General features: G+C 33.5%; 1 protein-coding gene across 1 annotated transcript in view; it reads right to left on the reverse strand.

Moving 5' to 3' along the window:
• Positions 1–16,596, reverse strand: part of LOC129234083 (kinesin-like protein KIFC1) — a gene marked incomplete at its 3' end in the record, with an annotated part of 48,318 nt that overhangs the window by 16,570 nt on the left and 15,152 nt on the right. Inside the window, exon 2 of the mRNA XM_054867974.1 lies at positions 16,000–16,129. Within this exon, the coding sequence (XP_054723949.1) occupies positions 16,000–16,125 (126 nt within the window). The remainder of the gene's footprint in view (positions 1–15,999; positions 16,130–16,596) is intronic.

Here is a 16,596-nt window from a genome sequence, read left to right on the forward strand (position 1 = left end):
TATCGCAATTCTAAATTCTACAGCTGAAGAACGTCATTGTCTAAACTTTTGCATCGCAGTGTATTATTTTAAAAATGTGTGTATTTTTTGAATAGTTGCAATGCTATGCATAATTCTTTAAGTAATTTGGGGCCCCTTAGGAAGAGGGGGCTCCAGGCCCAGGCCTGTGCAGTAATCAGGCTCTGACTGCAAATGTGTTTTTCTCAAAATCTAAAAAAGTTCACTTACATCCCTTTACATCTCAGTGCCACACATGCATTTCCTTTGAAATTAAAATAAAATATAAAAAATGTTTTTTACTTCTAAAGACTACAGTAGAGTCCCGACTTACGCGAGGGATGCGTTCCAAGACTCCTCGCATAAGTCGAAATTTTGCATTGTGGAAAAAATATATGCATACAATTTTTTTTAGAAGCATACCAAATTCTTTGAGACACTTACAAACACCCCTCACACTTCTTTGAAGCATTCTTCAACTATACACTACAATTTCTTACTTAAAGAACTGAATTTTTATTGTATTTAAAAATAAAAAACTGTTTTATTCAAAATGAAATACTTTAAGATGCCCAAAATGAATGATCGATGGGAGGAAAAAAACATAAAATAAAACAACATGGTATGTACAGTATGTAGTTAATAATATAATTCTGCACTATAATACTGTATGGTAGATACAATAACAATACTTATGAGTTAAAAAATGAAGATAATGATGATTTATGCTCCATTATCAGATCGTTATTCTTATTGAATACATTTTTAAATATGGCTGCCTTGTATAAAAAGTTTCAATTTATGGCAACAGCCCCTCTTCCTGATCTCTTTAATCCCCAATACAAGAGCAGCTTCCATTTTTCAAAATATTTACATTAATAAACTGCTCTGCAAGTTTCAATATTGAAACTAACAGGGGTCTGTCCAGGATTTTTCCCAGGGTTCGTTTTTTGTGAAAAATCAATTATTTTTGTGAAAAATCAATTATTTTTGTGAAAAATCAATTAATTTTGGAAAAAATCAAATTTTGCAAAAAAAAAAAAAAAATTTAATTAATAAAAAAATAATTAAAAAAAAAACGAAATTTTTGAATTCTGAGATGGCGCAAACTGCATCATTGACACTTAAAGTTGAGTGTTTTCCCTCTTTTCTGTTGAGAAGATCATTTTTGCGTGTTTTTCGAGTATTGGGGTATGGGAGGGCAGCATCGCTCTCTGGGAGATTGGCACCTCTCAAGTATCAATATTTATTTACTATTCTACATTATGTTACATTTTTCAAGAAATGTTATATGTATAGTATTTAAAATAATTGTAACAAAGAAATTCATGCAGAGGTTTAGCATTTAACTTTTTGAACCAAGACATTGTTAAAGAGCACAGAATTTAGTTTAAAACTTATAAACTCTGTGATTTTTACAAAAATAAAAAAATATTTTATTTGTTTACCTCTTAACAAAGTGTACTAAACATCGAAAATTCGAAAAATCAGATTCCCATAGCGGATGCAAAGAGATTGCAATCTTCAAGTGAAAACATCAAAAGTATAAAAACAGCTCGTAAAATAAATATTTTTGACAAAATTATTTTAGAATTGCATTTTAGAGTCCTATGATAAACATATCATTAATGTCTGGACACAATTGAATAAGAAAAAAGAAAAATAAATAAATAAATAAATAAAATAAAAAATGAACCTTTGATTCAGCATTTAAACTTTTGACTTATAAAAGAAAATGGAATTCCACTTTAAAAACTTAAAATAAGCGTTGTTATAAAAATAAAGAGACTTCATTTATTTGCATCCTAATAAGGCGAAGTTAGCTTGAAAAAAGAATAAAATATGATTCTCATATCGAGTGTAAAAAGATTGCGCTTTTCAAAATGTAGACATATAAAGATAAAAATGGGAAATAAAAGAGTTTATTTAAAATTAATTATCCTTTTTAGCATCGAAAAATCAAACCCATATAACATTCTACCAAAATAACAATTAAACATCGCCCCACCAGACGCTAAGTGGCGATAAACAGTTAAACATCGCTCCCACCAGACGCTAAGTTTAAAAATGGTAACCCTATCTGAAGCGATCACATTTTCCCCCCATCCCTACTATCCTTTGCAGTTCTAAGTTCATTTTGCTGTATATTGTTTATTAAATCATGAGCGGGGGGAGAAAAGTGCTTACACGACTGGACTGACTGAAGGTTGACGTTTTTTCAGAGAAGTTTACAATACCGCTGCATAAAACAAACAAGCAAAATTAGAAACCAAACTCACTTTCAGCTGTTAATTTCTTTCAAAGAAACCAGCAAGCATTATATTTATTTGGTCTTAGTTGTTATTTATCGCTTGCAGGAGCATCACAAGAGTGCCGATTTTTTTTTCTTTTGAAAAATTAGCAGATTTTGTATAAGTTGATCCCTCTAATTTAACTTTAAAAAAGGTTCCAAACATTATCTCGTTATTTTGATTTGAGATTTGCTCTTCCAAAAAACAATTTGTGAAAGATCCGGTTTTGTTTATCAGAATTTTGTGAAGGGTCCGTTTTGGTTGGTCGGGATTTTGTGAAAGGTCCGTTTTGGTTGATCGGATTTTTGTGAAGGGTCCGTTAACGGACCCAAATTTCCTTTGGCCAGACCCCTGACTAAGTTCTAAACTTTTACGGATATCTTTTTGTTTGGACTTTTAATTGTATGTATGGAAGATTCACTCATATTTATTATCGCTCTACCGTTGATGTTTGTCAAGCTTATCGAGAATCTTAGCCTTGTTTATTTAGTCAGAAACTTTATTTTTTTCCCATCTTCACAAACTCTTTAGATGAAGGTGCCACTAGGGTGCCATTATATTTATCAACTTTAATATTTAGAATGAAAAAACTAAATAAATGAAATCTTCTGAGTGGTTATTTGATGCACTAACAACGCCATGCATAGACTAATTTGGTGTGGGAACTTTCGCTGTCAGTGATGCTTAAAGGGATGTAATAACACTCACAAAATCAATATTTAGTAATCAATAACTAAGTCTATGTACTTCCAAAAAAATTCGTGTTGAGGACGAAAAATTCACGTTAGCTCTAAAATTTGTTACTTGTGAAAAATTCGCGTTATAGCCATTTTGTCTTATAGCGGGAGTCTACTGTACTTCTATAAGCTTGTTTGCATTAAAAAGTATGAAATAAACTAAGTATATCTGTCATTTTTCAAAGAGTGTAATTTTTCTGCCACACCCCTTTTACAGTCAAAACTATATTGTTCATATTGCTTAATAACTTGTTTAATTAAAAGTATATACAGTTAATTCGCAATAACCTTTGTCTTTAATTCCATGCTAATTATTCTCAATATCTCGAAGTTAACTTCCTTCAACTCAAAGTTTTTTTCAAAGATGACTTGAAATTTATTTCGAAAGAACAAAAAAAAGATAGAAATGAGTGACTATGAGAGAAAAATTAATTCTCCTTCACTTGCAATTCCTGCCCACAAAAAAAGTCTAATAATAATAATCTAAAAAAAATCTAAAGTAAAAAGAACACCTGTTGAGCCAATCTATACATATAATAAAATAAGATGTTTGTGTGTGTGTGTGGCGCGCTTCCTGGGAAAACGGTAAATCCTAGAAAGATGAAATTTGGTATACAGGTGCAGTTTTTGTCGAAGTTGTGCACCTCGGGCTTCGATTTTTGATATTTTAATTAGAAAAAAGTTAGTTAATGTTTTATGTGTTTTTTTTGCACTTTTTAGTACTTTTTACCTCACAGACCCCAAACCAATCGTACCACACAAGCATTTTTTGTACTGTAGTGTAGGAAATTTAATTTTAAATATGATGAATGAAAACATTTTAAAAATAGAGCAATTTTTGTACTTTTTATCAAATTTTGAAAAAAACTTTAATTTGCATTTTTTACTGTATCTATATTACTTTACATTTCATAGTTGTGCGCATTTAATTCAATTAAAACAGCGAGATTTTTTTTCTTTGGCAAACGCTATACTTTTTGCACACTACGGGGAATTATGGAGATTTTTTTTTTTTTGTTTTACTTAAAATAAAAAAATGAGTTTTTTTGAGTGATCTTTGTTTTAATTAGGAAATGAGCGGGGAGATTAAAATAAATAGAGATGGATAAGAAAATTTAGAGAGAGATCGTAAAGGTAGATAGTCGCCGAAGGCGGCAATCTCGGCATAAAAATGTGAATGGCACAAAAAAAGATAGATATGGATTGATTAATACTGCTGCCAAATTTATTTAATCAGCCGCCGAGGGCGTCAAACTTGAAGTAAAAAGGTAAATGACAAATTAGCCAAACAGCCGCCATACGTGGCTGCTTGCATAGAAAGGCGAATGGCGTAAGAAGGCGAAACAACTGGTCGCCGCAGGCGGCTAGTGTGCAATAAAGGAGTTACATGTGTGGAAATGAGTAAGCTTGTTTTGTTTTTTTGAACTGTACTGTTTACACTTAGATATGTTGCTGGACAACGAATTTGCTTTTAAGCTGTCAAGTCAACTGATTGTACCTTTATTCAAAGGCTGACCTAAGTCAAGATTCATCCCCCTTCATTTTTTAGTTTGATTATTTGCTGATAAGCTCCTGAGAGACAGAGTGAGTTTTCTTCACTATAAAAGATGTCTAAGCAAGAACTCTGTCAATGATATTAAAAGAAAAAGAGAAACTTTTAATGCGGTAAAATCAATGAATCCGAATCTGAAACGAATGAAGATGTGCACCTTTCCTGAAGTAGAATCAGCTCTACTCAAGTGGTTCCAGCAGTATCGAAATCAAAATCATGGTTTTGATTTTTTTCTCTCAATATTTTTGATTAAACTGTGCATATTGTGCTTAAATCTTTTCAATTCTGTAATTTTGTCTGCTACATGTACATATTAATAAAAATATTCAATGGTTTTTCTTTTAAAATGTCAAAAACAAAAACTAGCGGTAAGTCGAACTTCCGATAAGTCGAAGTTTTTTGTCGGTCTCTTTAGATTCGAGTTACTCCGAATTGACTGTATTTTATTAATTACTCCTTTCACAAGTGTTTTAAGAGTCATTATTTTGAAGTTCAGACAAAGTGTGGCAGTGAGCATTTTTGATTTTTCTAATTTTTTTATATGTCAAAGTAGGTCATGAGAAGTGAACATTCTGAAATTTTTAGCCTTAGAAAAAAAATTTTTCGCTCGTTAAAAATTTCCAAAGTTTGAGGTTTTGCAGCAGTGGTGGCGCTAGGAAATCTCCGACAGGGTGGCAAGCTTGCCCGACAGGGGGGCATAGCCAAATTTTAGTTTGCAAGATTACACCCCCCCCCCTAATTCAGGTGATAAAGAAGCTAATCATTCTTTGCGTGTAAGAACACGAATTCCCCATAAAAATCAAAAGCAAAAAATAAAAATTTAAAAATAGATAAAATGAAATATGTAGGGGAAAAATCAAATTTAAAATGAAAAACATGAAACTAGGTTTTTGTGAACAGGGTCATCGCGAGATGAATAAACTAGAACTGTCTGAAAATCAAAATTTGACGAAAAATCTGAATATGATGTAAAATCATTATAAATGTGTGCTCAGAGTTTTTTGCAGAGAAAGAAACTTAACAGGAATTTAGTAGTGGGTGTAGAAATTAGGGGGGTTCGGGGGTTCTCCCCCGGAAAATTTTCGAAATTGTAGCTCTGAAAACGCATTTTAGATGATCTTCGGTAATGTCAAGGAGAGAAGGGTTTGGGTGCTCACCCCCAAAGAATTTTAAGAAATTGAAGTCCAATAAACGAAATTTTACTCGATCTGTAATGGTATTTTATAGGGAGTGAGAGTCAAGGTGAATCCCCGAAAAAGTTTCAAAATTAAAGTATCGAAAATGCAATTGTAGATCATGTTTGGTAACGGGGTTAGTGACCGATTAAGATACTGAGGGCTCCTCGCCCCCCCCCCCTCCTTCCGTAATCAAACCTAATAAACACACAAATTTACGTGGTGGAAACTCCAGGGCTCAAGGTCATAGCATTGCTCATCCACTAGCTCAAAATATGGTATTGAGGAGCAGAGAAACACACATCTTAAGTAAATAGAAGAAGAGTAACTAATATTTAGTTAAAAAATTCAAAAGAAACTTGAGCCCGATGCCTAGCTTTATATTAAGATGCACCTCGCGAGTCAGAACACGTATAAAATAAAATTTATTTATATTTTCTTTCATTATATTAGCTTTCCGGGATAGCTTGGGAAAGAATGGGAACGGGAAATCGATCACAACTACTAATTTTTGCTAGCGCAAAAGCAGAATTAAGAGAAAAAATTGAAAATCTTTTGAAGAGCGTAGCTTGCTAAAACCATTTACAAGTATTTTAGTTGATAACAAATAGAAACTGGAAACGGATAAAAATTTTGCGCTAAAAAATTTAGAAAAGGTGCACATTTTTACGGTTTTTAATTAATTTCTATGGGAATAAAAGGTCTACATCGATTAGGCCTAGCTGGTGGTGGATGGAGCTGGCGGGCAGCCGGGCTAATCAAATAAATAATCATGATCATGTTTCATAGGGGCCGCGAACATATTTCATTCCTAGATTTTTAAAAATATCATCGTACAAATCACAGTTATTTGGAGGAAAATGTGTGGGCCGCCGAAGCATGTTTAAAACAGAAAATAAAAGTTAAAATGTAGTGAGCGAGATTTAAATTATTGAAATGAATAGTCACACCAGTAGTTCTAAGCAGGACTGCGGAGTCGGAAGAAAAATGACCGACTCCGACTTGGGGGAAAATTAGAGCCTTCGACTCTGATTCCACAAGAACTGGCAGAGTTGCAAAAAAAGGGAAAAAGATCGACTTCGACTGTTGAATTTTAAAACCTTCGACTCCTGACTCCGACTTCGTTACCTCAAAATCAGTCCGACTTCAACTCCTCACCGTTGGTTCTACGTTTTTGAATGTACAAAACGAAAGTAATGTGTGTGTGTGTCTTGTGTAATCCAAAAGAAAAACAAAAAACGAAACTTGATAATATGGTAAGCACCATGCTAAACTCGGTAACAAACGAAGGTGAAAAATCGCGAATCTCGTTTTTCAAATTCAATGGTTTGCCATAGTACTCAAAAAGGACTATTACTACAGTACACTCCCGATTATCCGCGGAATTGAGTGACTCAGGTACCGCGGATAATGCGAAGAAGGTTTAAAACGAGAGGTAAAGCAGACAGAAATTATCTTTTGCTTGAGAATGATTGTATTGTAAATAAAACGTGGAAACGTTTAAAAGAGATGAGGCATTAAAATATATTTGTATTTCAAGCTCTACAGAACTAGAATAAACTAAAATTTAAATCATGAGGTTGACTTTCCGTCAACCTAAAACATTCAACAGCCCAGAAGTGAAAACAGTGACCACAATAAAAAAGACCACCCCATCAGAGAATTCCCAGAAGACCTGTAGGCGTTTTCCTAACCTTTCTCAATCGGAACAGATGATAAGGATAATGTCGTACGCTCCTTTTAGGGGATAAACTAGGGATCTTCAGTAAACACATGTGTTTTACGGAAATCAGCTGAACGCTTTCCCTTGAGGCACGTGTCAAAGAGAAGTCGATGACAATGCTTCGACTTTCACGTTTTTTGAGAAGGAGCACTTGTCGTGGGAAAGGGGAAAAAAAATCTGGGACGAATTGATTTCAGATCCGTGTTTTTGAAGAAAAAATTTTTCTCCACAAGGATTGAGTTAACTATGTTTTTTTTCTTTTTCCGAGACTTTCGCGGATAATCCGCTCGTGGATAATTGGGAGTTTTCTGTACTTCAAACAATAAGATTTACACTTAATGTTATTTATAAAAATCAAAACATTGAAAATAACTAAAGCGTCTGGTGGACAAAAATATTGTTTCGGCTCTCCTGAAAAGAGCCAATTTTCACATTCGGTAGTTCAGCATAATGCCGACGATATTACGCCGTAAACAAACCTATTAAGTATCAAAGTAATTAACATTAATTGCACAAGTTTCTCTTGTGTAAGGTTTTTCTTTTTTTTAAAATCAACTATATACCTAACTTTTTTATTTTTCAAATTTTTTGAAGCATTCATAATTCGAAAATGCATAACCATTAGTTTCAAACTTTTTATTGAACATGCCAGTTGAAATCTGTCATACTTTCAAATTTTAAGTTTTAATTCACTTTCCAGACTAAGGGAGGAAAAAGTCAATTCAAAGTCTTACCTCAAAATTTATCTACATGGACCATTTTTGCAGATCTGCGGAGTCGGAGGGAAAATGGCCGACTCCAGCTCAGGGCCGGATTTAGACTTAACGGGGCCCTAAGCTATTTTAGGTATGGGGCCCCTTTTGTAGTTTTAACAATGTTTCTCTCGGTGGTGTAAGAGAGAGAGAGAGGCATTTTTTAAATTTTTTTTCTCCTTTACTATGCCTGTCTCTTTCATCTGATACATACAGCAATACTTTAATTTTTGTTGATCGTGTTTTAATGTGTTTTTCTTGATGTCTTGTGTTGGATTGACCTTAAGAGGGGAAATGTTATCAAGAAAGTGACACATGACTCCCTTTTAAGTGGAGTACAAAATATTCCCAATTGTAGGGAGCCCGGGGATTTCTTCCCCGGAGGAAATTTTGAAAAATAGATATAAAATTCTGCATTTTGATGCCTTATAAGATGTAGTTGGAACTACAAAAATATCAGGACAGAAATAGGCAAACAAAACTTTTTTTAAGTTATAAATTATATCAAAAATTAAGGTAATACACAGTAAAAATTGTTTTTGATTCGAAAAACTAATGACAGCAGTCGACAGAGAGAAACAGCGCGGGAAACGAAAAGACAACTCATTGCTTCTTGCTCACATTGGCTTTCGATACAATTAGTTTTTAATCACCCCTCCAACTCACCGACAAACAATTCAACTCCGACTCCTTTACCTTAAAATCAGTTCGACTCCAACTCTCACTCCGACCCCGTAATCACTGGCAGTGTTACAGGCATTGAGGGAAAATGACTCCGACTCTTGGAATTTTTAACCTACAAATGCCGACTCAGACTCTTTGTCTCCAAAATCTGTCCGACTCTGACTGCAGAGCACTGCTTTTTTACACTATTTTAGTTCTTGAAAAAAAGCGTATTAAAAAAAAATAGAATATAACTCGCAAAAAAAAAAAATTAAGCAAGATTGAGTCTGGTATCAGTCTGTAAGTTGGTTTGATCGATCTCGAAGGAGCAATGTTGACTTTTGAATTGGACTTGGTCCGATCAAATGATTACAGCGGTCTGGGCTAAGCGCAGCTTTTACTTTAAGTTAGAAACATGAGTTTCGACTACATGATAATATCTGAAAAAAAATAAATTTGGAAGCAAAATGTATGTTTTCAATTGCTTTTAACACATGATTTATTTATTTATTTAATTTTGCCTTTTCCAAAAGGTTCGCCCCTCCCCCAGACACAAAACTATTATGTAGCCTACAAACAAGATCAATATAAGTTTTTGAGAAAAATGTATTTAAAATGTTAAACATCTATTTGCTTTTATTATATTAGTCTAAAGAATTTTTTTCCTGCATTTAGCATTTTCCGACAAGACATCATTACACTAAAAAATTAAATCTACTTTAGTACACTTCCTTGTATGAGGTAAAAGGATAGTTTACTCATCGATATGTTTTGATGCAGAATTATCCAACAATAATCAGAAAAGTTGTAAATAACTATAGTAAGAACTTACTTGTAACTTCTGAGTGAAAATAAAGTACTTTAAAACAAATCAAAATGAGTGCGTCTGCGTCTGCACACTTGACATGCTGATGAAGAGCTGTTTAGCGAATGTAATAGAAAAGCAAAAATCTCCGAAGCATGTTTTTTCTCCGATGACAACCCCCTCCCCTCCCCTCTCGTCCTGGCTATTGTCATTCGGTACGTATTTGTCTCGTAACCCGATGACGACGCCTTAGGTCTGACCGGTGATCCCCACTGCATTCTGCAGGGACGGGGAGGGGATGGTACTCTTTTAGTGTAAGTGGACACCCTGAGGTCAAAACCAGCTCATCGACACCCTGCATCGACAAACAGAAATTTCAAGGATCAAAAACACACCATTTCCCCCGAAGCAATAGCTATATTTTGTCACCATCTGGACGACGTTATACGGACTCGGGCTAACCTTGCCTCAAAAGGGATTGGTTTTTTGTTTCCTTTATATATATATATTCATATATAAGATACTTCTACTTTTTCTACTAATTTTTTTTTCGAGTTCATATATGAGAAAATTTTTATCATTTACGATAAACGCCAAAGCAAACAGATTCCCCGACGAAATACTAAATTTTCCCCGACGGGGGGGCAAGACGTTTCCGACAGGGGGGCAATTGCCCCCCCCCCTGCCCCTCCCTTGGAGCCACGTCTGTTTTGCAGCGTTTTTTAGAAAAATTCTAAAAGTCGCATTTCAGTGCGCTTTAGCTCTTTACAGAAACTCCAGCCCACGGTTATGTTTATATTTATTGGTTGTACTGTATCTAGTAATGATGACTTCATAGTTATTTTGGTTGGGGATTTTGTTGCTTTTTTCAGATAAGGGGTCGCAAAGTATGGATTTTATCCGTTTTCCCGCGCAAGTTTAACCTGCGTTATTTCCTCCCAAAAACCATCCCCCGAAAAAAATTTAACATATACTGAAAGTTTATACTATGAAGAGCGTAAATAGCACAAAATTTGTTTGAGGTTTAATTTTTTTTAGGAGAAAAATGCCCTGATATTTTTCAAATTTTCAAAAATTGTGCTTTTTTGATCGCAATTAACTCAAAACAGCATCACTAGGAAAAAAACACTTTTATATATTATGGTACCTGGCTATATGTAAAACATCATGAAAAAGAAAACAGCATGGGATCTCTTCTTGTTTTCTAGAAAATAATTTTTTTGTAGCTCATTTTATGCGTTTTCTTGTGCGTAAAACGTGTGTCTAGTATGCAGATTAGATCTGCTAAAACTTAAATTATGTAGTAGGAATGTAAATATGTGTGAATAGAAAAAGAGAAAAAGACTAGCAATACTTTATTTTTCTGATTTTTACAAATTGATGGTATTTTAATTGCAGGTAAATCAGAAAACGATAAATCGATATCATTCATATATATATATATATATTTATGTCCATAACAGTGGAAGAAATTTCATGAATAATATCTGCTTTACTTTCCTCTAAATGTCTATTTTCTATGTCATCTTCAAATACCTGTTTAGAGTTCTCTTTCTTGTGGTCTTAGTCAGGCATCTACCAGTCAACAAGGAGAAAACAAAGAAGAAAACATTTTGTCAATCTCATGTGAGGGGTGGGCTCTCCCAACTTGTAAAAGTACACGATTTTCAATGAAACAAAGAGAGTTTCTTTAAGAAAAGTTCCTTTATGGTGAGAAAACCGGGAGAAATCAGACGCCCGACCAAGTAGAACATGCAATGAGAACAGAGATGACTGAAGACAAAAAAATATTCCAACCGAACAACATCTGACAAAAAGTCAAATCCAAGCTGCTTTTAGCCGATATACAAAGCAAAAAAAAAGCAAGTAATACTGATTTATCAAGAACCCACAGCCTTTTACAGGTATTTGAAGATAACATAAAAAATAGACATTTAGAGGAAAGTGAAGCAGATATAGTTCATGAAATTTCTTCCATTGCTATGGACATAAATAAATAAATAAGAAAGAATTTTTTTGTTATTGATACGATAAAACAATATATATAATAAAAGTGTAAAATATTGAAAAGACCACACCAAAAGCCCATAGATGCGCAACACAGAAAAACTAAAAAGCCAAGTAAATATAAAATTAAGCAAACAGAATTTCAAATATTAAACAAATTATAAATAATTAATGATAATAACATTCTCTTTTAGTTCATAGTTAAATTTTTGGTCTTTTGACCATAATTAATGAATCCTCCACAGCTGATGAGCTCTGGATTCATACTTTATCTTTTCCTATTTAATAGCTGTTTGCAATTTTCCTTTTTATCATCATTAATTATTTATAATTTGTTTAATATTTGAAATTCTGTTTGCTTATGATATCGATTTATCGTTTTCTGATTTACCTGCAATTGAAATACCATCAATTTGTAAAAATCAGAAAAATAAAGTAGTGCTAGTCTTTTTCTCTTTCTTTATACATACATATATACATACTTATTACGTCCTTTAAATTTTAGCAGATCTAATCTGCATACTGGACACACGTTTTACGCACGAGAAAACGCATAAAATGAGCTACAAAAAAAAAAATATTTTCTAGAAAACAAGAAGAGATCCCATGCTGTTTTCTTTTTCATGATGTTTTACACATAGCCAGGTACCATAGTATATAAAAGGTTTTTTTTTTCCTAGTGATGCTGTTTTGAGTTAATTGCGATCAAAAAAGCACAATTTTTGAAAATTTGAAAAATATCAGGACATTTTTCTCCTAAAAAAAATTAAACCTCAAACAAATTTTGTGCTATTTACTCTCTTCATAGTATAAACTTTCAGTATATGTCACATTTTTTCCGGGGGGTGGCTTTTTGGTGGGAAATAACTCAGGTTAAACTTGTGCGAAAACGGATAAAATCCATACTTTGCGACCCCTTATCTGAAGAAAGCAACACTCCCCAACCAAAATAACTATGAAGTCATCATCACTAGATACAGTACAACCAATAAATCTAAACATAACTGTGAGGTGGTGTTTCTGTAAAGAGCTATAGCGCACTGAAATGCGACTTATAGAATGTTTCAAAAAAAGTGCTGCAAAACCTCAAACTTTGGGAATTTTTAACGAGCGAAAGAAAATTTTTGGAAGGCTAAAAATTTCGGAATGTTCACTTCTTATGACATACTTTGACATATAAAAAAATTAGGAAAATCAAAAATGGTCACTGCCAAAATTTCCGTTTTTTGTCTGAATTTCAAAATAATGGCTCTTAAATACTAATTGCTTACGTATATTTAATTTTTTAATATTGTGTTTTAGTTCGTTTTAGTAGGATAAGGAATCATGTCACACAATAAATTCCCAACTCCATTACCTAAATAAAATGCCATTCCTCATCAACACATGGTAGTAATGACAGTAAATTTTATTTTCCATGATACAAGGGAGACCCCTTGTTCGTTTTCAGCTATAAAGAAGTTACGAGATTTTTGTCAAAAAACAAGATAGATTTTGTTTTAAAAACCTAAGTGTGGTTACTGTGATTTCTCACTTCTGTGAACTTGAATTTCAGCAATGTAAATTAATGTAAAAAAACAAGACAGTGAACATATTTTCATATGTTTAGCATGTGCTAAACATATGAAAATATGCTTCTTCATTGCATCAACAAAGAAAAAAAAAATTCCCAGAAAAATGTATCCATTCAGTGGCGGCTCGTCGTTTAATTTGGTGGGTGGGCCCACTGTTATCAGGGGCGCCCTGACGGAGGTCATTCTGGCCTCCCAAAAGTTTCTTTATTTGGCAAATTTGGAGTTCATATAGCTTTTCAGGCCTAGTTTATCTTCTAATTATGTTTTAGTATGTGTGCATGCTTTATTTATATCATTCAGTAAAGTTCGGAGTTTCATTTTGTGAATTGAGAACTCAACCACTCTCCTCCCATCCCAAAAGGTCAGGTTACCTCTGACGATTGTATAAAGTTTTCACAAGAAAAAGGAAAACAGATAAAATGAAGAGAACTAAGGTGGGCTGCCAAATAATAAGGCAATAAAGACCAATTAACCCCCCCCCCCCCTCCTTTTTTCTATACAGAATAGCAAAAATTAGATTGTGACTGGGATCATGCAGCAGCATTAACTTTCACTTCAACATGTTTCATTATTATATGAGGTAGTGGAGAAGCAAAGGGATGTTTAAAGATAACTTCCTACGTAGGCTTTCATAGATTTTTCTTTCTAAATCATGCTGTAGAGCAGCACCAACCAGGGCTACTAGTGCTATCTCTTGCCCTAAGACAGAGGAGAGGTTCACCTACCCTTTGTACAGGTTATCTCCAAATTTTTAATTTTGCCACTTACATCCCTTTGCTTCTCACTGCCTCATATATATCAAATTACGAAACTGGTAACTAATTTTTCTAGAAACAGTTTACTTAATTACCAATATATTCTTTTTATGAGAAATTTAAATTACTTTTAATTTTCATTGTGTAATAATTTAGGTTTGCTAAGCGTTAGAATACGCTAGCGTAGAAAAGGCATGATAATAAGGCCAACACGATTAAGACCTATTATTTTAACCAAATATCATAGCTTATAAGAAAATTGAAAAAAATCTCACCCAATGAAGATTATTTTAGGTGCAGCTTTTAGTTCAAAAAATTTGAAGTCTTATTATATTAGCACGACACTGAAAACCTACCAACTGAACCTAAATTCAAACTGAAACTTAAAAAATGGCAAACGCCTTTTCGAAAATAAAATGTCTATTCAGAAATTTCGAGAATGCGCTCTAAGTTCCATGAAGAAAAATAAACAAATTGAAATGGACATCTCATGCAATGAAATGAGTGGGAACCCAAAATATTGTAAACCCCAGTACCTCATACTAACAGCTGTTTAAGATTAAAGAAAAGGAAAAAAAAATGGATTAAATCAAGAGAGAGAGAGAGAGAGAGAAAGACAAAGCGATGAGAGAACTTTCCTTTCCCCGGGGAGTAGGCTCCGAAAATTCTGCCCATCGCCTCACTGAAACTTGGTATAAGCGACATGAGATGAGACACATTTCTCCCATTGCTTCTACTATTGGTATTGGATGAAGATATTTTTCGAGGGGGCAGGAAGGGAGCCAGCCCATGGACCATACACATCGTTCGGGGTGATGTCACTTGCCGCTTTCGTTTTGATTTAATGCCCGCAGTTGGTTAAGTTGTGAGCCGCCGTTAAAATGGCCTAAAGAATTATTCTTAAAGCGCTGTCGCTATTTGATAGAAAAGGAACACTTTTTTTCTTATATTAGCAATTAGCAGAGTGCTAGAAATTTAAAATCAGTTTCATGCCCTGATTTTATTTAAGACTGAAACACAAAAGACATTTTTAAATAATCTAATTATGCACTATTTTGTCGGGTGGACCCGGCCCACAGTGACGAGCCGCCACTGTATCCATTAGGCCTATATTAATGGAGAATTCCTCATCTCCGTGACAGATCTTATCAATGCCATTATTCTGAGGTGAAAATAAATGTGATGGAGAGAAAATACATCAATCTTAGGCATTCTACCTAAATTATAAATTGCCAGTATATTCTCAAATTTACTAAATAGTATTTTTTAACACACATTTGAGCTAAAAGGATAACTACTAATTAAGTTGTACTTTAATTAAGAGAGCTTAATATTAGATTCCTGCTAATCATTGAAATAGCTCATTGTTTGCACAATTAACAAAATTACTACTGTGATATTAAATTGACCTCAATTTTTAAACATTGAAAGTTTTTTTTTTTTCATTTCTGTAAACAAGGCAGTTTACTTTTTTTTTTATTTATGAGTAAAATAATTGAAACTTAGCTGGGCCATTGTTTATGGTTGCTTTTAGTAGGTAACAAACACTTTCATTTAAGAATAAAAGAAAAAGAGAACGAAAGGTTTTGAAATTGAAAAATATTTGCATTCAAAAATTATTTTCTGGAGAATGACCCATACAATTTCTTGATTGCAACACTCAAAAATTGAAGTTGATCTTAATATCTTTATGTTAATTCTACAACAGCTAATAATATTTCAATTAAAAATTGAGAGGAGAGGAAATATGGCGATATAGTAAAAGCTATTTCCACAGAGCTGTATACCGTTTATTTCTTTTCTTAACTTTTTAATTTTAAATAAATTTGAGAACAGTGCCTGACAGCACTGCTAGTTACCCTAAACACATATGAGCAATATTATTAAATGTATGGATTAAAAGCAATGATTTTATTATTCATTGAAATGCTGAAATAGTAAATAAAAGCTTGACTATTCAATAATTACCTTAGTTTCAGCTTGTCTTTTGATCCCAAATGCTTTATTTTGTACAGGTTGCCTTGCTGCAGGTTTTAAAAATTCAGTTTTACCTGCTTCTCCTGGAGCAGCCCCGATCTTTGGTATTCTACTCATATTTCTAAGAAAGAAAAAAAAATGATACAAACTGCAAAAAAGTACATAATGTATCATAAATTTAGTTAAGCCATGCTAGAACATTTTCATAAAGAATTTAATAGGGAAATAATAACAAGAAAAAAACATTAACTTAACACTAAAAAAATAATTACTGGCACATTAAAAAGTAATTTTATACTTCAGGGTACCCAAGGGGAGGAATGAGTTTCCTGAGTTCCTTGAAAGTAGAGACGTACCGAGTAGCACTTTGGCCGAGTAGCCGAATACTGAGTACTCGGCCTTTCACTACTCGGCCGAGTACCGAGTTACCGAGTACTCGGCCTTTCACTACTCGGCCGAGTTACCAAGTACCAATTATGTTTTAAGAAGAACCACCGATACACGTGATGAATTTTGAACTTATTGGAATAGTAGTGTAGACCTCCTTGTCCATATAATAGCTTTAAAAACTAAATTCCTGCTGAAATT

Source organism: Uloborus diversus, unplaced genomic scaffold (genome assembly GCF_026930045.1).
Source record: "Uloborus diversus isolate 005 unplaced genomic scaffold, Udiv.v.3.1 scaffold_986, whole genome shotgun sequence".
Lineage (NCBI taxonomy): Eukaryota > Metazoa > Arthropoda > Arachnida > Araneae > Uloboridae > Uloborus > Uloborus diversus.